Here is a 21,872-nt window from a genome sequence, read left to right as displayed (position 1 = left end):
TTAAAATATAAGTGTAACATTGATGCTTTTTCAAAGTGAGGTACCGCTTTGTATTTAGGCCAAAACACAAAGGGAGGATTATCCACTAACACTTTACACATACCATTCATTTTTGTAGCTAACACTAATATCATTGTTGTTGATGGTGGTGTGTCCAATGAAGGCAACCTCAATCTTAAAAATTCATTTTTAATTTTTTAATGATAGGAGTAATAATATCAATATTTGAGAATAAATGTACTTATTGTAGTTGATTCGACCAGAAATGGTAGAAAACTAGAAAAAAAAATCATATAAAATACAATTAAAACAATAATTAACTTGAAGAACTTTTTACTTTGGTAAAATGTTTTCTCACAAGTTGATCTTTTATTTTTTATCACCATAACCTACTACATTTCCAATATTTTAGTACCTTACTTAATGCTTCTAATTTTCATTTTTCCATTTGATATGATTGGCACTAATTCTTTTCTTTCAATTTGTCAGTTTTTTTCTTTTTAATTAAATGTCAGATGTTATGATCATTGATCCATATTGAACTTGGGTTTATATGTTTCAATGCCGACGTGCAGATTTAGTTTTCATGGGATATTTGAATTTCATGATTTTACCATTTCATTGCTATAATATATACTTATACTAACAAACATGTATTAAAGATAATCTTTCTATGGTTTCTAAAAGTAAGAATATACTTCAAATTAAATGTTGTCACACTTATACATGAAATTATGAAATTAAATGCAAGAAAATATAAGGGACGCACAAATTGACTCGGACACTCTGGTCATCAAAAAAAAAAAAAAAAAAATTTATAAGAGAATATGAATTTTCCTGCGTCTAGCCCGGAAACCCCCGTGATAAAAGAAAATAAAATTCCTGCTTGTCCTTGGCGAGTGGATCTCCCTTAGGTCTATGAATTGACCCTGACCTTACAATGAGAAAATGATGTTAAACATGAAAATTCTGATGCTATAAACCAGAAAAGAACTTTTATTAACTCCCAATTCTCAGTAGGCCCATCATTTGGCTTTCTGTTTCTCCAAAAGCTGGTATCACTGAGCATTTAGTTTTAAAATTCTAAAGCATTTTGTCTATCCAACCACTGCTTGTGTCAGAAAAAACTGAGCGCTGGCGGGGGCTCCAAGCTACTCAAAAGCATATGAACTTGCATGATTTAACACATTCTCATTTCTACTATGATAACTTTGCACTTAGAATGTAAATTATCAGTTTTCGATACATCAACTAAACAATCAGTTGAACCAGCCAAATGCTGATAACAAATTGATAAAAGCAGATATAAGTATGTGTTTTGTCCAAGAGAGAGATGATTGGATTCTGATGGAACCTACTCTGCAACCAAACATATAACTAAGTCGGCAAACAATTCGGAGAGTCATCGAGATCGTTTGCAAATATAATTGCAGAGTTCTCTGTCTAGTGTTTTAAAAGATAAACTAAATTCCAAGGCACCAACCTTGCTTCAGTTCTGAACTTACAATCGTCAATCATATAATTATGTGTTCCATATTATAAACCAACTGCAACCGTAAATATTCTATGTATAATATGCAATACATTGTGATAAGATTGCACAAAATATGCATTTCACTATCACTCTTGAAATGTGCAATGAAATTTCCTCTGGGTTTAAATAAATCAGATTCTGTATGTTGTACAGAAGAAGCAAATGAAAGTGGCATAGAAGGAATGCCAAATGGTCAATCATTGCAAGAGAGACAACTAAAGAGAATCATGATAAAGATATTGGTTGAACACCTTAAGACTCAAGCTGTTTGAAAATCCTAAACTGAATGACCTTTATCTTTATCATGAAGTATATATCAAATTTTGTAAGTATGGAGGATTCGGTTTACTGCATTTATTTGTTTTTAAGGTGCTTTAGGAAGCCTACCACAACCTAGTAATAGGGTATTTTGTCAGAGAGGCTAAGGAAAAATATTTAGCACACAAAACACTAGCACAGAAAATTTCTACAATTTTGGTGCTTCAATTAGTTAGCTATTCTTGTCAATTAGTATAGAGATACTTCTGATGAGGCTTTTTTACTTACAGAGTACTATGATGTTGAGTCGTTGACCTGTTCTTTAGGATTATTTATGAAAGCTTGCAAGCTTTCAAGCATATACCAAATGAAACCATCAAACTATTTTCTTTGATCTTGTAAACATATTACAAATTTTACATCCTAGAACAATGAATCAGTGTACACAGATGCAAAGACAAATTCATTACACTAAAGGGACATATTTACTACACCTGATCAATTGCTCACGTATAAATGCCTGAATCAGTCACAACTGTGGCATACGCCCCTCGTCAAAAAATTTCAAATGCCTGCAACAACAAAGTTTTAGATCAAGTTAATTCTGGCCATCTTTTTCGTTGATAAAAGGCTCAACTTCTTGAAAATCAATCACAGTAATCATTGTCGGGAAAAGAGATCTTACTGTAATGCCTTGCAATAATACAAATTAGTTGGATCCCAATGCAAGCAGATTTTTCCAAACCCAGCTACAAAACATTCTCCATGAACAGTTTCCAATAGAAAATTGAAAAAGCGTTATCCGTTACATCATCAAAAGTACTAAGAAAAGATATAAGGCAAAACAAATTGGTAAACTTATAGTTGCATGTACTATAACTCAATCACATTGTTTATAAAAATAATCACCGGAAGTATTTGTTGACAATCAATAATGAAAATTACATTTCTATTCATTCTTCCAAGCATACAACAACAATGAAAAACCAAGACCTTGTAATTGGTTATCTCTAAGTCGCTGAGAATAAGACCAGGTCAATAAAGAAGGATCAAAAATAGATTGGCTTGCCCAATACTTCTCAGCAGAAAGACAAGTTTGGAACATGAAAACTGCATTGCCCATGGCATTACCAAATAGCCAATTGTGGACATCCCAAAATACTTCAACCGGGAGCCCATCAACCAGAATAGTGTAATTACCACGGAACTTCCACTTCAGCCTCTTGACTTGCATCACCGTCTTACTATCAATGCGAATCACAAGGCAAGGATCCTGAACATCAATAGTATCACACTCAATTGTGACATCATGCATCTGCCCCTTATCACAAAACTGAGCTTTGGCACCATAAAACTTCTTGCCAAAAATGTGCTCTCTCTTGGCAATAAAAATGGAATTTAAATTAACAGGGGCAGTATCAACCTTCCTGTATGCTTCCTTTTTCAAATCTCCAAGAAGTAACACCATTTCTTGGTTATATGCAACAGCTAAATAATATCCCTCTACAGGCTCAGGCCCAGGACCAAATCTAGCACTAGACAAGTCCCAATATATATCAATTTTATTAGAATCTACCTCTAAATTTTTAGACCCTTTTCTCTTGGAGAACAACCATGGTTTTATCTCAACTTTACAGAGGCATTGATTGGTTGAATCATCAATTGAAACGCTAAGGCCTTGACCCATGAGATTCTTCGTCCATGTTACAGTAACCAAGAAACAACGACCATGGAATTTACACTGATAAACACAAGTAACCAAATTTTGAGAAGCTTTTGTTGCACTTGATGATGATGAATCAGCAACTTGAACTCCATTTTCACCAAAACAAGAAGGAAAGTCCCTCATGATACACCAAAAAGTATAATTTTTTTCCTTTTTACTGACCGGTAAGATACCGTTTCTTCACCAGATCAAAAGAATGAACAAAGCCACAAACTTGATATACAGAGAACAATAGTAACAATAAACACTCTTCTACCTCAGTCAATTGAAGATGAAATTAAGAACCCATCACCCAAGTGCTTCAAGATCAGCTTCCCAATGCTTCAATCTGACCTGGGTTGTGTCGTGTCTGGCTTTTGAACCTTACAGTTGCATATGAAAAAGAGTAAAAGACAGAGAAATAAAAGAGAGGGCTTAGATTTGCTTCACTGTCAATGTCTCTGAGCTATATGTCCATGTCAAAAACAACCAAACCAAAAACCATTAAAAAAGAAAAAACAAGAAAACAAAAGATAATGTTACAGAAACAGAAAGAAATGGAAAATTGGTCACAGGATTTAGAGAGACAGAGAACTGAAATCACATGGTCAAGTGAAGACGAAACAGATGGATGAGATGAGACTAAATATCCAGAAAACCATAACCGATTATCATTAATATTATTAGCTGGAAAAAGGCTGGTTTCTTATTCTACGTTACACTAAAGAAAAGCAAAAGGGTATCTCACTCACACATAAAAAAATATTATTATTTTTTTGTCCATAATTAGCAGAATCATTATGGGCTAACCTTTAACTGACATTAACACATGCAATTGGCACAAAAATCCAAAGCTTAAACAGTAATGAAATTTAAGTGAGACAAATATAATAATTACAGGGAGAAGAAAAACGATTTAAAGAGAAAAATAAAAGGCAAAGTAAGATCTGTCATGCTTTTCTCGCACTAGATTGCAACAGTTTCCTGCCATTATTTTCATTTGCATTTCAAGATTTCATTATCTAACATGATTAACCAAAGGGGGTGTTTTCGTTTCTCTTCGTTTAAGAAATGGGAAATTACACAACAATAATTATTATGAAGATAAAGGATGATGNTTTATTTTTTTGTCCATAATTAGCAGAATCATTATGGGCTAACCTTTAACTGACATTAACACATGCAATTGGCACAAAAATCCAAAGCTTAAACAGTAATGAAATTTAAGTGAGACAAATATAATAATTACAGGGAGAAGAAAAACGATTTAAAGAGAAAAATAAAAGGCAAAGTAAGATCTGTCATGCTTTTCTCGCACTAGATTGCAACAGTTTCCTGCCATTATTTTCATTTGCATTTCAAGATTTCATTATCTAACATGATTAACCAAAGGGGGTGTTTTCGTTTCTCTTCGTTTAAGAAATGGGAAATTACACAACAATAATTATTATGAAGATAAAGGATGATGTTGAATGAAACAATATGATGGTTTTTATGTCTGTCACATCATATCAAAACAGTTCGCTTAAGATTTTTCTCTGTTTTTTTTTTTTTTTAATTAATAAATGAAAACTACTACTCTTGACCATGTTGTAACGTGATTGTGAAATATACTTATATTATTGGTTCGAATTGCCAAAACAAATTTTTCTTTCAGTCTATCCTTTTTCCATAATGCTTTGAGTTACCGATTAAACTACCGATTTAACATACTGATTGAGTTAAATTTTAAGATTTGGGTAATTAGGTAGGTGAGTCGATATATGAAAATCGGTAGCTTAATCGATAAGTATAGTATTACTGATCCTTTTTAGAGTAAACGACATGTTCCCACGCAAGCTTTGGCAAGATAGCAAGTTTTCAACCCTAGTTTTAGTCAAATAACTATTTTATCCTTTAACTGCTACATTTAATGATTTTATGTTAATTTAAAGATGAAAATTTTGAATTTATTAAACAAATGATGCACCCTTGTTATTTCATCAAGAAAAAAATAATATACTACATGTTTGGCTTAGTATTTTTATCTATATTCTGGATCCTATTCTCCAAATAATGTTTGGTACATTATTCCAGAAATATTACCCTATTTTTTTAATGACTTTTAGACCCCATAAAGTTATTAATTTCACTAAATACCCCCTGAAAAAAGTTTAAAAATTAACAAAAACACCCCATCAACCCAACTTGTCAGATTCCGGCAACCACCATCGGTGATAGCCGGAATCTGACAAGTTGGGTTGATGGGGTGTTTTTGTTAATTTTTAAAGTGATAGCCGGAATCTGTACAACGGCCTAACTTCCGACCAGAAATGGCCGGAATTTCACCGATGTGGCCTTTTCCGGCCAGATCCACCACAGATCTGGCCGGAAAAGGACAGATCTAGTCATCGTTGACCGAAAACGACGGCCAAATCTTGGCCGTCATTGACCGAAAATGACGGCCACATCTTTGGCCGTCGACGACCATAACAGACTGTAGATCTGGCATTTTTCGGCCAGATCCACCATGGATCTGGCCAGAAAAGGCCATAACGACGTGTTACGACACAGATCCGACCGGTCTGTGTCGTAATGAAATTTTTCGGCCAGATTCCGGCGGTGGTGGCCGGAATCTGGCACTGCAGGTGGTGGGGGTGTTTTTGTTATTTTATATGGTAGGGTCTTTAATTAAATTAGTAAACCTAAGGGCTTTTTCATAAATTTTTAAAATTTACCTCGTAATACTCTCCTATCCAATAACCCAATACTATCTCCAAAATCCTATCCAAAATACTAAACCAAACGCACCCTATTATCAAAAAAATGTACATCAAATTTATACATTTAAAAAATATATATATATATAATATACATAAATTATATGCACATTCTTTAGTAACTATAACACTGCTCTTGGACCAATCCTTGTGTGGGAACATGGTTTTTACTCACCCTTTTTACTATTCATGAGTTGTGATTTGTTGCACTTTTCTTTACACGTTTCACGATAATCATGTCTATGCTGTTCAAGAGAAACTCGTGGGCTTCAAAATTAGTCAATTTTCAGGGTTTTTCAATCAATTCCCAAATATGAGAGGCAAGGAAAATGTTTTTTTGACATAGAACGAGCGCTAATGTAGCATGTTTTTATTAGTTGATTATATGTAAATCTGTTAAAGAAAAGAGTTTTTTTTTTTTAATATATTTTACAAATATTACATTTATAAATATCATATGCGTTAATATAAAACATTTTCATTGATTAGTTATACATGCAACGATAGAACAAAAGAGTTTCTCGACTCTTGAAGAAGAAGAAACAACCAATAAAACCCCTAGAGGTTGATTTGACAGTCAAGAAAGTTTGCTCCTTTTATTGTTCTTATGTTCGAACCACGTTGGGGTTACCTATTATAATTTGTAACTTACCTTAAAACATTAGGTATGTAAGGTGTTCAATAGATTCCGAATATTAGTTGGGGTGTATACAAACTAACTCAAACATCTCGGTCATTAAAAAAAAAAAAAAAAAAAAAGCAACCAACCATGAAATGTTGCACTCAAAATCTCAAATCACTACTTGATTAAACCTCATCAACCTTCACATGATTAATCTTCACAATCATAAAGGAAACATGATTAAGAATAATTAAATGTAGATTATAAGATATAATGAGCCACATTGGTAAGTGAAAGTGGGAAAATATAAATGATATGGTCACATGGGATGAAATTAAAAATAAATGTGCTGGTTGATATTTATATTAGAGTTCACGATTTTTCTTACCCAAATAATGGCTTTTTAACACTTTCCCACCCACAGACTTTTGAAAAACCATTTTACTATCCAAATTTATATTCTATTTTTTATTTGGGTATTGTTGCGACCCCATACCACTACCATTCTCTTCTCTAATCATCACTCACCAAAACCCCTCAAACCCTACTCCCGTTGACCCCACAAATTACCAACAATCGAGCGATTAGAGTTTGCGTAACCCCCCCTCCCAAGTCAAATTTCGATCAATCCCAACCACCAAAATCCAACCTTTCATCACCAAAAGAGTTATCGGCCTTCTCTCTACAAAAGTCCCAATAACCTAGACCAAGTTTGCTCTTTGTTTGCCGTCAGAATATAAATTTGAGTAATAAAGTGATATTTTAAAAGCTTGTAGGTGGAAAAGTGTCATTAAGTCATTATTTGGGTGGGAAAAGATTGTTTACTTTTTCTTTTAAGTGGGAAAACTAGAAATGGGTTTGAGTGATAAAAAACATAACATTGAGTAAGCATGTGGCATGCCTCATGGGTGGACCCTTTTGGTTGGCTGGTTGGTCCGCCGGAGCAAATTGAGCACCTGCGAATTGGTGGGCAAAATCTTTGTGCCCCCACACAAAAAAAGCCTATTATTTGAATTGACCATCATCTTCTATTTCTGATTCATTATTATTATTATTATTTTATATTTAAATGTCTTTGCCCCACCATCAAGCAATGGCTAACTAATTCATTGAACTTGTAATGGATTGTGTTTGGCCCTACTTTCTAGATTTAATTAATTAAGATGCATTTTCTTGGTTAGGTTTTAAGCCAAAATTCTACCATTTTTCTTTTCTCATTCATTATAGTAGGCATAGCCATGTGAATGAATGACTATAGCATTTGAAATTTATCAATCAGAATCAACAAGATTATAGAAGACTTCCCAGTTGAGAAATGAATTTGGGATACAAACATCTCTAATTATGGATCTAATCCTGAAGGGTTAACGATGATTTGATGTATTACAAATCAGAGGTTGAGCGTTTATCAATTATCTAAAAAAAAATATCTATTAAATGATATAATTTACTTATCTTTAAAATCTCAAAACTTAACTTATTTTCATCTTACGTGGAATCACAACATTCATCTCCGCTTAATCTATTTATCTTTATAATTCTCATACTTAACTCATTTTCATCCGACCTGAAACCACAATATCCACCTCCACTTATTCATACGATTTTCTTCTCAATCCTAATTTATTTTTATTTAATAAGAAATTATAACAAACGTTATAGATGACATGATACTTCTCACCTAATTTGGATAAAGAGGATAAGTACACATATCAACATCTTTAATGGGGCAGCAGGCACAATCAGACTCTTTGATGGTGTGGCTATAATGGGGAGCAAATAACCAAAAGCTCATTCAAATTCTTAAAGTCGTACCTGAAACTTTGTATATGTGCGAATCAGTCAAAAGTAATTTTCACATTCAGCATTTAGTGGCCTGCCTGTAGCCCATGTTTGGCTTTATTGACTCTCCAGGCTTACCAGATAAATGCCTAATAAAAACTTAGAAATGAGGAATTTCCCATATCAAATATGACAGTTAAATTATATGGCAAACATCATTGATGATCAGAGGACAATAAAAAATTTTCAGTCTTGGTGAGGAAGTCTGTTGAAACTGTATTGCCGATCCTTCTGTTCTGGCTGGCCTAACATTTATATGAAGTTGCAAGAATGCTGACTATTCTGAAAAGCAAAAGCACAAGAATCTTCTTCTTCATCTCATTTACTAGATACTGTGAAAGTGTAAAAAGATTTGAGGTGGGTGTTGATGCAACGAAGGAAAGTAGCTTTATGCCTTTTGACTTTGTTTTTTATCTCGACAATTGCACAAATAGATTTCAAACCCATTTTGCTAAATCATAATTAATGGCAGATTAAAGATAATAACCTTTTCCAACATGTTACCCTTCTTCCCATGTGCTGAACGCTCCAAGTCTTAGAAGGGCACATGCCCTCCGCCTCTGCTAATGTTAACATCAATATGCATATCATACACGTTATGTATTTGACAAACCAAATCCTAAATCATCTTCTTTAAGTCTAAGTGATTAATATTGTTTCTCACTTTTGCACAAGATTTTCTTATCTTCCTCTTTCTAAGCTAGTTTTGAGATGGGGTTAATTTGTTTAGAAGCAAAATGTTATTATAAGTAATCTAAGATGATGATTATCAACCCCCATAAAGGAGAAAATGAAAGAAACAAGAAATGAACTCTCACCCACCTTTGGGTCCTTCCAATCTTTGGCTTCTGAGAGCAACAAAACCTAAATATAACAATTATCATACCTCTCAAAGCATGTCATGGTCTTGAGAAACATCATCATATAGCTCTACTCAATTGGAGAAAATGGAAGTCAAAAAGTTCAAAGATATTCTCATGTGAGATCTCTTATATTATAATGCCTGGCCTGTGCAGCAATAATAACCATCTTAACAATGTCAAATAACAACCCTTAAATTTTGTCTACTGCAACCTTTTATGAATGCAATGTCATACAGCTAACACAATCTTTTGGGTTGTTTTAGGGAAAGTGGGAAACTATTAATTGGTGTATAAATCTGGCCAATGTCTCCTACACTAAAGGTGTATCAATCTGGGTACTGTCCCAGAGAAAAGCTCATATCCTTTGATATTTTGCCTATAATGCCTTCAAGTTCGATTTTACGAATGAAACAACGAATACGGAAACCTTTGATAGCCATTTTGTCTTTGTTATAGTCGATTGAATGATGAACAAGCTTCCTATTTGGGCACTAGCACTTCTAAATTCGTAAGTTAAAGACAAAGTTCAGACACATAATTGGTTTTGGGATTTATAGTATACTTAGTTTTAAAAAGTATCATCATTCGATGGTTGTAAAAGTGAGAGCAACAATTCTATAGCAGTTCATTTCACAAGGTTTTGAAAAGTCTTAACCCCTACGCTTTTCATCATAGAAACATGAAATTCAAATACCCAAGTTTGCAAAGCTTAAACCGTAGCTAGCTGGGGCAAACTTGACAACTTAGAAATTCATAACTGAAAATAATGCAAAAGCTCCCCCAACTGTGGCTCTGGGGTTCTCTGGAGTCACGATATATAGTATGCGCCTTTGTGCTTGCTCTGCTTTGTGCTGGCAACTTAAATTAAAAGAACAGCAACCGAAGTGAAAGCTGAATTATAGGAATACATTCAAATGTCATCTGGACCTACATTACAAGGAAAGCATGATATGAGAACAGCCTATACTTAGCAATTGGCGAGTTGTAAAACCAGAGCTAGGTACTGAAAATTACTGTAATTGCATCACAACAGTTACGAAAAAGCACACCCATGTTCACAGTATGACTCAGCCAAAAATCTAAGCGCAACATGAATTCATTTTCTTTATGCAAATAGCAGACATGGATATTCAGAAGCAAAGGAATTCTGAGATTTGGCACTTCAATAATGATGTGTCACTTAATAGCACTGTTGTCCGTAAGTTTATTGTGGGTTGTATACTGATCACATAAAACATCTAAATGAGGGAAAAGAAATACTAGCAGAAATTCTAGTTTTACACTATCACATCCGATGCAACAGAGATGATAAAAAATCATGGAACGGAGCAGGGGATCATAATGGCAAAGAAGCAATAACATTAATGATGTTCAAATGTTTGACTTGTTTAAGGCAGACATTGAGACTCTTGTACAAAGCAGTGTTAAGGAAAAACAAAAACCATACAGTAATACTGTACTAGAGAAATACAAAACATGAAGGATGAAGGTTAAAGAATTCTAAGGGTTTATTGGTGTTCAATTAATAAAAATCTAGAATATTAAGATTATGATATATTCATAAAGATTAAATGAAATTTTAACAATGTAATATAATCCAACTGATGAAACCAACAACAAAGCCACATAAAACAAGATTTCGAAAGAGTGAGTCTTTATTCCTTTTTGTAGTTCAAAGTTACAGCTGCAATGAGGAAAAACTTCATTCAACAATTTGATCAACAACAATAACCATATGAAACAAAATTACATAACAACAATCACCTTTTCTTATTAATTTTTGGTTAAGACACAGTAATTCACACCCATTTTAATTAAACAAGGTGGTCAGACAAAAACAAAATATGTCTTCAGGACAATCTTCAGCAAGCTATTCCTAAGGACAGACTCACCTTGTTATGAAACGAAGATAATGTCTACTTAAACTTGTCCTCTGGGTCAAAATAAAGTTCTGATATAATGTGCCAAATGATTTAAGATGACACATCTACATTTCCAGCAATAATCACTATGTCCACAGCAGGAAACCTGAAATGCATTTAACATGTAACTGACTAGACAAAAGGAAAAAGTGTACACGTAAGTAACATAATTTATTTAATAAGTAACTACCCACTGACAGCTGCACAAGGAGCAGGTTATCTTTAAGAAAAATTGTGAATAGTAAACATATATGTGAGACTAAATTTTTTTTTTGGCATGACTTCTTCAATTAATACTTCTTCAATTAAAGCTTATAGAATTAGAGTGTGGTGAAATATAAGTTGAAAAAAAGAATTTTTATAAAACAAGTTGGTGGTTCTTTGGTTATGAAGATGGCAAAAAGTTTTCTACTAAAAATTTACCAAAAAGAGTTTTATTATAAATAAAAAGAGTAAAATTTCTAAAATACCATGCATAATTTTGACATTTTAAATAAGATTAAAAAATTAGAATCCTCAAAAAGCTCTGACAGAGCCAAATTTTGAGCTTCTCCCCAAAGCCAAAACAATCTTATTAGTTATTCGTAAATTCTTCCAAAGTTCCGACAAAGCAACATAAAGATGAATAAGTAAATAAACAAACTTTCAACATTATAAAAGCTATCTGTAAGCTCTGAGGCTGATATTCTAGTGTTTCATGCTATAAACAGAGGTTGACCAAAATTATCAGCCAATACAAGCATAAAAGATTCAATACTTTATGCTCTAACTTTATACCAAATCCATCACCAACTATTCTCTTAGAAGTCCCTCAACCTTGACTCAAGCGGAAAAAGGAATGGTGAAGTGAGGTTAGCTCCTACGGAAAATATCTAGCTCAAAGATCAAAAGTTTACTAACCTACACAGTAGAATAATAGGAATTTCAGAAACAATAAGAGTTAAGAACACACATGCGCACAAGCTAAGACCTTGAAATTAAACCAAAAAAAAAAAGTTCAAACATATTTTTCCTATTTCCCAAAACCAAAGAAGTTTAAGTTAAAGGTCCTGCCCACCCAGTAAGAGTTACGAAAACAAATAGTCAACTACGAAATGCTTAAGCAACCACATCCATAAGCTAACCATGGAAAAAAGAGAGACAATAGCAAAAAAATTCTCTTTAACTATAAGGGCCTTAAGAGCACTTTCTCTGAACAAATAAAGGTCCCAGTAGTGTCTTCAAAATTATATTTCTGCATTAAATGAATTACAAAGGAGCTTTATCTCCCACAATACATCTTACACAATTTCTTATTTCATGGTTGAATAAACTACAAAAGATTTACTTACCCAAAAAAAATAAACTACAAAAGATTTTATAAAGTGAAAAATCTCTGCAAGTGCCTATATATTATTTGGCATAATGACATTTTCTGACTTTTCATTTACAAAAAAGTTTTAGTTAGAAATCTGCTTTCCAAATAGAGTGTCAGGCCATCTCCGAGCTATATATAATACAAATGAAAATCAACAGAAATGCACACCAGATAAACTAGCTGAGATAGTAAATGTTTATTTGAAAGAGAAATGAAGGTTAACAAGCCCATCTATCTAGTTATAAAATTTGCATCAAATTATCTCAACACTATCCATGCTATGGACGAAATAAAGCAACAACTGAGTGAATACAGAACATACATGCGCATCAAGTTTCTTCACCATCTTTTGTAGCAAAAGGATCGTGGGTAGGACCAACATCCTGCCCAATGTGACGCTGCACCAGTCGCTGCAAATCAGCCATAACCTTATGCTCACGTTTCGCCTTCTCCTCATAGTTAAACATGGCCAATGCTCGCTTGTCCTCTGCACTATAAACCTGGTTTTCCTTCCTAATACGAATAGCATTCATCCTCTGGTGCCTACTACCACTCATCACATACCCAAGACTCTCAAACTTCTGAATTTCATCCGCAGACAGACCGACTTCACCTCTTCGTGGAATACGCTTCCCTTGCTGTACATACTGAGCAATGGCATCACCTTCTCCAGGCCTAAGCGCACCACCATAACTAATATGCCCTTCAGCTCTAGGCAATGGCATTGGACCAACCACTGGTTCCTCGTCGTCTAAAGCAGGTTTCTTCTGAGATTCGATCATTTCTTTAAACTTAAGTACCTCAGCATTGATTTCAGCCTGCTTGGCCTCATCCACTATCTCCTTATCTGAATTCTCATCACTCTCAGTTTCAGATTTCAGCTCTTTCTTACTCCGTTTCGACCTTGAATTCGAAGAAAGCTTCTTCTTTAATTTATCATTATCATCATCTGATGACTGACTGGCATCAGATTCATCAGTTTTGCTCTTATCACTCTTGCTCTCATCCGAATCACTATACTTGCTTTTTCTTCTACTTCTATTTCTTTTACTGCTGCTTCTTCCCCTCATACCACTCCTATGTGGCCTATTTCGTCTCTTCCTTCCTTTTCTATCTTCTTCCTCTTCAGAATCACTGACATCATCTTCCAACTCACTGTACTTCCTACTTTTACGCCTAGAACTCCTGCTCTTTCTCTTCTTCTTCCCAGACCTTGAATCATCAGATTCAGAATTGGAATCAGAATCAAACTCACTGCTCTCCGATTCCTCAGCCTTGGATTTATTCTTTCTCCCCTTCTTCTTAGCCCGTAAATCGTCGGATTCAGATTCAGAACTACCCGATTTTCCAGACTCAATTTTCCCATTCTCTTCATTACCTCCGAATTTATCAGAAATCTCGTCAGGATTTTCATCCTCCAAATCATCATTCTCATTCCTCGGCGGACTCGGCGTCGCACTCCAAAAACAGTGTTTCATGGATTTACGCATCTTCTGCCTCTTTTGCCATCGGTACTCCATGTAGCTCAGCCCCTTCAATTCCTCATCAGATTCCGATGCCGAATCATATCCGTTCCGATAATCCCGATTGCTCTTCCCAAATCTTTTCGGCAAGGAGTTTAGGGTTTGCTGGTAGTTGCCTTCGGGACTTCTTCTTCTTCTAGAGCTACGATATTTTGGCGAATATGAGCGGGAACGAGAACGAGAACGGGAACTGGAACGGTAACGGGAACGGCGGCGGTAATCGACGGAATTGTCCATGACTCCAATTGGACAATAGCTGGCTCCGAAATTGCTAAACCAACAGAGGAATTATGAATGCTCCTGATTCACGAAGTTGAGGGTCGGTCAACTATTTTGTTTTTTAGAAGACCAAAATTTTAAAATATATGGGCCTGAAAGGCCCAATAAGTCCAAAGGCACTCTGGACAGACGAGATAGGTGTACTTAATATTCTAAGTAGACCCACTGTTTTTATACAGTAGACACTAGTCTTTCCATTGTCACTGTTAAATGTCAGGTGTACTTAGCAATACCTTTTCCTTTATGCTGTTTAAAAGAGAAAAAAGAAGAGGAAACATGCATTTCTCTTATCTTGTGCACAACTCATAAACAGTTAATTAGATTTAAGTATTTAACATTAATTTCTTAAATGCATTAATCCATTATCTAAACACTAAATCAACATTTGAAGAAATATTAGACTCTTAATTACAACATTTTAATGGTTGACAATTTTACACATGCTAAATCTATATATAAAGCAAAGAGTAATGAGTAATTATATTATCTTATAAACTAGGGTTAAATATTATACCCGGCATGATATAATAACAAAAATCTCTTTACATTAATGAATTATTAGTGAACCTTTAAAATTTACAATATTATGAGTTAGTAAATACTATAAAATTGCCCTCTATGGTTTATTTTAAGTTTTTAACATCTAAAACTTAACGATTAGGGAATTTTTTTAATTATCATACCTTAGGTGAATAACGTTATTAACTTTATAAATTAACAATAATACTGTGATGAAACATACTTTTCCACTGAGTAAAAATTAACTTGAAGCAAATGCATTTAACGCCACTTCAGATACAAAAACGCAACGTTTTACCAAATTACAACACATCTAATTCAATTATATATAAATATTTTTTCAACCTAAGTTTATGAGAAAAGCTAGATTACAATTTCCAGAATGCAAATTACCCAATAATTTTCTCACAAAGCATGTTTCTTAATTAAGTATATTATATCATAACATTTATATAAAACATTTTGGTATATTTTGCTTTATGGATAATTTCCGTCTGGTTCTAGCTTTGTTTTCATTCCAAAATTTACATCTTGAAAATACCAAATCACCAACACTAAAAGCTAGCTGTTTCCTGTAGTTGAACTTGCACAATCATAGATTCACAGGGCTAATATGCATGTTAACAAACCAATTATAAATAAATTATAGTATGTAATCATTTATATTAATTTTAATTAATTCTCAAAATGTTAACGTTTTATTGATTAAAAAACCAATTATAAAGAAATTTCAGCATATCATCTTCACTAATTTTAATTCCCAAAATATCAACGTCTTATTTAAAAGATAGATTTAGCCATAAAATCATGTAACTTAATCTAATTTACTTTATCCTTAGCAAAAAAATTTTAAAACTAGTGAGTAGTGACCAATTGTTATCTTTTTTTTTTTTTTTTTTTTTAAACTAAGGTGTTCAAGCCAGCTTATACACATTTCGATTAATCATCCGAAGAGACTAGTACAACAATCCACTGTCACGACCTCCTAATTTAAACTTTGGGAGTAAGGAGATTCAAATCCCTGTGCTTTAATCGCACATCCCAACATTTGTCCTACCACTTACCCAATTATTATCCTTTTTGTTGTACATTAAAATGCAACCCAAAGGTCAAAACCTAGTATTGAGTTCACAAAATACAAAATCAAAACTAGTGGTCCATCATTATCCTTTGGTATACATATTAAAAACTTTATAACATATGTACCAGAATATATATATATATATCCAAAGGTGATCTGGACTTGATTAATGCAACTTTTTCTCAATTTTTTTTTCCAACTTTTAAATAAATATTAACATGTAGGGACAATCCAAGAAAAAGAAAATTAAACCAACTACTTAGAAAATAATATTTATAGGACTACCCACCTTACTTTTTAAAGGTAAAGTGCCCAAGTGAAATAGCTAGCAGATAATGTTAATAATTTGTAATATATATATATAGAAATATGTTTCATTTTCCTATTGCTTGATTTGTCGTTGAAGTGGGTGAGAAATCAAGTACTAATAGTACTGGTAGCGTAGTGAAGAAACTTTATAAATCTTCAGGCACAAGTGATTCTACTGGGGATACTAAAGAGATGAAAAGAGTGTGACAAAGACATAGCACCAAGAGGAAATTAATCTTGCATGATTGCCCTGAAAGAGAAAAGAAATATTGAAGGGACAGTAAGATACAAGTCTCTAAGCAAATTATGTTTAAACTCCCTCTCTATTTTCTTCCAACCTTTCACCTACCATGAACCAAGCACTCTTCTCCAAATGGGGTGGCTTCACTCCCTCATCTCTCCTCTCAAGAAACTCTGGGATCGCCTGCATTCCTCCCACAGGAAACGTATCTTATAAATCTAATCTCCATTATCATCATCATCTTCCTCAAAAGCTTAATTATTAATTCAATAAAAGTTTTTTTTGTCATCATCTGTGTTTTGCAGGTAGTGGGATATATATCCTCTATAAGGATGTAAAGGCTTGCCCCTGCGAAGATGTACAGGTTTTGTGGTCAATATTGGTGGATTCACATCCGGCTGATGTTTGACAATCGCCATTAAAATGATGAACGTACCCAGATTTACAATGTTATCTCTTTGTAGATATGTATTATTATATATTCACTACATTATGCTGTGATTAGATATTAATCCAGCTTCTGCATCTTAAATATCTTCTCTGCTATCTGCTGTAACTAGATCATTTTGTCATATCCCGTATATAGGACATTAATGATGGTTTTGTTTAGTTGCCTTCTTGCAATGCATCGCATGGCATGCCTGCAAATTTGTTGATATTTATTTCATATTTTATCTGTAAAAGAATCATGTAGTGCTTCTTAATTACTCCAACAACTTACTTTTAAAGAAAGCAGTAGTTTTGAGTTCAAAAAGAGATCAGCTGCATGCAGCACCCTCTGGCATTTCCAGAATTAATGTCTATGAATTATGGGGAATCGGAGAGGATCAATTGATGATTCATCTTCAGGTTTTCTTTAGACCCTTAATTATTTACTTAATCTTTGTCATTATTTAAGCATTAAAGTATAAGTAAAATGCACTTTTTCAGATGAAATTCCACATCCGAAACTGAACTGACAAGAAACCAGCATTCTTGATGGTAATTCTAATCCCACCAGCCTTGAATTATTTAATTCAAACCTTGCTGATCACCCCTTCCAATTCCCTATATTTTGCTTGTAATTATTTATCCGCCATATGAATAAAATTTAATTGATTTTTTTTCATTTATTTTACATAAAATTTATCTATATTACAACTTTAAATTTTATTTCTTAATATTCAGCTCAACTCTAGTCGAAGTTAAAATAATAAAAAAAAAGAATTTAATATGATTCAATTCTTTATTATTTTAATTAGGTCCATATATTCACACCAATATACAACCGGGGAAAAAGCATTAGTATTTCTTTTGATTTCGCCAAATATTTTAATTTTAATTTCTATACCAATAATTTATGAACCCGTGTTTAATTATAATCACGATCATTCTCTCATCTTTGATTTTGACTAAGGAAATGCATGATAATAATTAATGGATAATAAAAAAATAAAAACAAGAAACAAATATCAATTTTGATATAAATGATGAATTTTGAAACAAAATAATTCAAGCATGTGATAAAATTATACTTATCAAATCAGAATTTTTTTTTTTTTTTAATAAGGTTTCACATGTTATTTATTTTAAAAATGTTAAACTTATCCTAGAAGGATTTTTGTTATTTTAAAAAATTTTAAAGAATTTTTATTATTCAATCAAAATGTTACATTATTGTTGTTAACACAAACTAAGATACATCCGAAGCTGAAGGTTTTTTTTTTTGTTTTTTTTTTAAACTGAAATACACTTATCATACCTCATCCAAATAATACATACTTATCAATAATTTAAATTGAATCAATACAACAATTATAAAATCAGATATTAACGGATAAAATATTTACATGGTTTATCTTAGACTCTTAAAAAAATTTTTCGAAGTATGCAAATACAAACTCATTTAATTTATTATATTCTACTACACTAAAATTATTGATATAAATTATAAATAACTGAATCATTATCCTAATTAAAACATTAAAAGATGCTATATATATATTATATATATTATATACTATATTATATATATATATATAGGATTAACTTAATTTTGCTGACCATTTCAATTATGAACCCTATAAAACTTACTCACCCACGTTAACTGCATTCGGTTTTGGCGCAAGCAACAGAAGATAGCGAAGCTAGAGAGGGTGAGATACTGTGTAACTGTAAGCATCACATTATCTTTACTATTTTGGTGTTTTATTATGATCTTATTATATCTCTAATCTTCGTCTCATTCTCATCTTTGTTTCGTTTTGAAAGAGCAATGGCAGATAGCAAGGCAGTGACAATACGCACAAGAAAGTTCATGACGAACCGTCTTCTTTCAAGAAAACAATTCGTGAGTCTTCTTCCACCATCAAATTCTCTCAATCTGTGTTGTTGTTGTTGTTGATGGATTCGGTTTCATTTGGCTTTTGTGTTAATGTAGGTCGTTGATGTTTTGCATCCGGGAAGACCAAATGTTTCAAAGGTTTGCCCTTTTTCTCTACTCGTTTTAACACAGTCGAAAGTTTTTCCAGGTTTTGTTTGCTTGGTATGTGGAATTATTCACTGTACTGAGTTTGTTTTATTTTTTATTTTTGAATTACTTATTCAAAAGGCAGAGTTGAAGGAGAAGTTGGCCAGGATGTATGATGTGAGGGATCCAAATGCCATTTTCGTATTCAAGTTCAGAACCCATTTTGGTGGTGGGAAATCTACTGGATTTGGTTTGATTTATGATTCTATTGAGAATGCTAAAAAGTATGAGCCAAAGTATAGGCTAATCAGGGTAAGTTTTTTTTACTGATAATTAATATTGAGTTCATGGTTACAACATCAATTACTTGTTTTTGTGTTTACACTGGGCTTCATTAAATGTAGCTAGTTCAATTTTGGTGTTGTTCTTGCATCAACATCAACCTAATGAATGAATTCATTGTATCATCACTTCGATGATTCAAATTGTGTTTGATTTTGCATATGAGAATTTCAGATTTTCTTATAAATTCTGATTGTCTTTATTAGTAGTTTAAGTTGCTTGTGTTTCGTTGGATACATGAGTCTGGTGGTCTTGGCGTAAGGCCCCATCCATGTTTTTCCCTAATGCAGTTCTCCTTCATGTGATGCAATAAATGTAAAATTGAGCATTATGATTAGACTAAGCGTAGTTATGGTATCTTTCTTGAACTTTGCTTTAGTCGAGCAATTAGATTTGTGGTTTACTCCCACAAGATCATGGTTAAAGACTATTGTTTCTCACCTGCCAAAGATTGTAGGGTTCAGTCAAGTTTCAATTACGAACTTGACTTTGCAAAGTGAATTCAGGAGATTTTCAGATTATAAATATAGGTCAAAGCATGGGTCAAAGGATAATGCTACATAAAATGTGCGTAGTTTGCATGGCATGTGTACGTAAGAGGCATTGGGCACACACTTATACAAGTAAACTCTTTCTCAACATAATTTGTGCAGAACGGGATGGACAAGAAGGTAGAGAAATCAAGGAAGCAAATGAAGGAAAGGAAGAACAGAGCTAAGAAGATACGTGGAGTAAAGAAGGTAGAGAATCAATTTCCTCTAGGCTCCTTTATTTATTTATTTAATAATTAATGATTGACAATTTAATTCCTGCAATTGTCAATTGTGCAGGTCAAGGCTAGTGAAACTAAGAGTGGAAAGAAAAAGTGAAGTTTTAGAGGGATTCTCATGATTCTTCCATGCCTAAACACAAGTTCCTTCTTGTCTACACCTTTCTCCTCCATTAATTTTTATTTATTGTTTCTTAGCTATCAATTTCTCTTCCATAGCTATTCTTGTAGTGAAAAAACATGTTTTCCAGCATAATAAATTCCTCATTTGACTTGCTATTTTATCAAAGGTGGCAATATGATTTGTTAATTCAATATGCCTGGTTATGGCAAATGGATTTGAAAACTCTATCGTTAAGTAGTTCGACATTTCGCTTACGACTATTGTGTGTATTATTTAAGTTCGAATCTTCATGACTATTAATAAATGATAGCCATTAGAGGTTTACCTGTTAACTTCAAGGGTCCGCAGAACTAGTTGAGGTGTGTGGCTCGAACACTATTGGATACCAGAAAAAAAAAAAAAAAATGGTTGCAAAATTCCTTTCGTCCAAAGTAATTCTCTTCCAATGCCAATGCACAATAACTCCTGGAAAGCCGAAAGCTTGCAGAATGTGGTTGTTTAATTCCATTCAGTCTTTTACATTGGAAAATACTGGACGTATGCCTTCCCTTTTTGCCTTTTTGGGTTATTCCAGTTATTTCATGAGGAAGAACAAATAACTAAAAATGAAACTTAATTAATTACAATAATGCAATTAATATTTTATAAAAAAAGGATAAAAAATTATTTAAAAATATAAGTAGAAACTTTTTATACAAATTCTAATGTATTTTAAATTTATCAGATGATTTTAAATTAAAAATAGAATAAATGTAATATGGGTGAGTATGCCTTTTATTATTAATTTATTATGGTGGAGTAAACCTTTTAATAATTTTGAAAAGGTTTAAATCAAGTAATGATACGGCGCCGTTGGAGGATGAAAGTATGATTTTTTAATTTTGGCAAAAATGATAATGGAGGGAAAAATGAAAAGGAGGGACACTATAAAATGACAATCCCGCCCATCCTACACTCCATCTTGTACTCTACTGTCATACTATAGAGTATAAGACTATCGTTATAGCTTACAGTGCCAATTAAATAAATAAAACCCCTAAAACCTTAATTTAAAAAAATAATAATAATAAAATCCCCAAAATCTCTCTCGCTGTCTCACTCTTTTCTTCTTCGTTTTCGGAGTCTAGGCAATATTTTTTTTTAATTATTTTTTTAAGATTCTGAAACGCCATGCCCATTCAATAGAAGCTTTTACCGCTTGTACGACTTCGTACGATCGACGCATTGGTAAGTAAACATCGTCATTGCTTCTGGTTTTCTTCATTTTATGTGATTCGTTCGTTGAGTCTCTTTTTTTTCTTGATTTTGTTATTTCTTTAAATTTTTAAGTTTCTGTAATGTTTAAGATCATCCACTGTACGTTTTCCTTCCGTA

General features: G+C 33.0%; 3 protein-coding genes across 7 annotated transcripts; 1 reads left to right on the top strand and 2 right to left on the bottom strand.

The window, feature by feature from the left end:
- Nucleotides 1-912: 912 nt before the first annotated feature.
- On the bottom strand, nucleotides 913-4,128 carry LOC116111033. 2 transcript variants are annotated; one of them, XM_031397242.1, is made up of 3 exons: nucleotides 2,478-4,128; nucleotides 2,287-2,364; nucleotides 913-929 (listed from the first exon to the last, which is right to left on the bottom strand). In XM_031397242.1, exon 1 carries the CDS (start codon nucleotides 3,639-3,641, stop codon nucleotides 2,742-2,744), a length of 900 nt encoding a protein of 299 aa, XP_031253102.1. In that variant the 5' UTR covers nucleotides 3,642-4,128; the 3' UTR covers nucleotides 913-929; nucleotides 2,287-2,364; nucleotides 2,478-2,741. The 2 variants fall into 2 exon arrangements, with proteins under 2 accessions (XP_031253102.1, XP_031253101.1); XM_031397241.1 differs by lacking the exon at nucleotides 913-929 and having other exon boundaries at nucleotides 2,221-2,364.
- A 5,989-nt stretch (nucleotides 4,129-10,117) lies between these two features.
- Nucleotides 10,118-14,703, bottom strand: LOC116111019 (NKAP family protein). Of its 2 annotated transcripts, XR_004124988.1 has the most exons (3): nucleotides 13,185-14,703; nucleotides 11,476-11,611; nucleotides 10,118-10,510 (listed from the first exon to the last, which is right to left on the bottom strand). XR_004124988.1 is itself a non-coding variant. In XM_031397225.1 (2 exons), the coding sequence occupies exon 1, from the start codon at nucleotides 14,620-14,622 to the stop codon at nucleotides 13,192-13,194; it is 1,431 nt and encodes a 476-aa protein (XP_031253085.1). In that variant the 5' UTR covers nucleotides 14,623-14,703; the 3' UTR covers nucleotides 10,120-10,510; nucleotides 13,185-13,191. The 2 variants fall into 2 exon arrangements, 1 of the variants encoding a protein (XP_031253085.1); XM_031397225.1 differs by lacking the exon at nucleotides 11,476-11,611 and having other exon boundaries at nucleotides 10,120-10,510.
- Nucleotides 14,704-17,736: 3,033 nt separating this feature from the next.
- On the top strand, nucleotides 17,737-20,587 carry LOC116111039 (40S ribosomal protein S24-1-like). Of its 3 annotated transcripts, none has more exons than XM_031397248.1 (7): nucleotides 17,737-17,795; nucleotides 18,929-18,967; nucleotides 19,065-19,143; nucleotides 19,234-19,275; nucleotides 19,405-19,575; nucleotides 20,259-20,345; nucleotides 20,436-20,587. In XM_031397248.1, exons 3-7 carry the CDS (start codon nucleotides 19,069-19,071, stop codon nucleotides 20,472-20,474), a joined length of 414 nt encoding a protein of 137 aa, XP_031253108.1. In that variant the 5' UTR covers nucleotides 17,737-17,795; nucleotides 18,929-18,967; nucleotides 19,065-19,068; the 3' UTR covers nucleotides 20,475-20,587. The 3 variants fall into 3 exon arrangements, with proteins under 3 accessions (XP_031253108.1, XP_031253109.1, XP_031253107.1); XM_031397249.1 differs by having other exon boundaries at nucleotides 17,745-17,795; nucleotides 18,923-18,949; XM_031397247.1 differs by having other exon boundaries at nucleotides 17,750-17,795; nucleotides 18,923-18,967.
- The last annotated feature ends 1,285 nt before the right edge of the window (nucleotides 20,588-21,872 follow it).

This window comes from Pistacia vera, unplaced genomic scaffold, assembly GCF_008641045.1.
Source record: "Pistacia vera cultivar Batoury unplaced genomic scaffold, PisVer_v2 Contig623, whole genome shotgun sequence".
NCBI lineage: Eukaryota > Viridiplantae > Streptophyta > Magnoliopsida > Sapindales > Anacardiaceae > Pistacia > Pistacia vera.
Note: the sequence above shows the minus strand (reverse complement) of the source record. Positions and strands in the feature narration are given on the sequence as shown.

Coding starts and splice junctions, on each gene's coding strand:
- LOC116111033 (XM_031397242.1), bottom strand. CDS start 3,641: ATGAGGGACTTTCCTTCTTGTTTTGGTGAAAATGGAGTTCAAGTTGCT.
- LOC116111019 (XM_031397225.1), bottom strand. CDS start 14,622: ATGGACAATTCCGTCGATTACCGCCGCCGTTCCCGTTACCGTTCCAGT.
- LOC116111039 (XM_031397248.1), top strand. CDS start 19,069: ATGGCAGATAGCAAGGCAGTGACAATACGCACAAGAAAGTTCATGACG. Junction 19,144..19,233: donor TTCTTTCAAGAAAACAATTC/GTGAGTCTTCTT, acceptor GTGTTAATGTAG/GTCGTTGATGTTTTGCATCC. Junction 20,346..20,435: donor AGATACGTGGAGTAAAGAAG/GTAGAGAATCAA, acceptor TCAATTGTGCAG/GTCAAGGCTAGTGAAACTAA.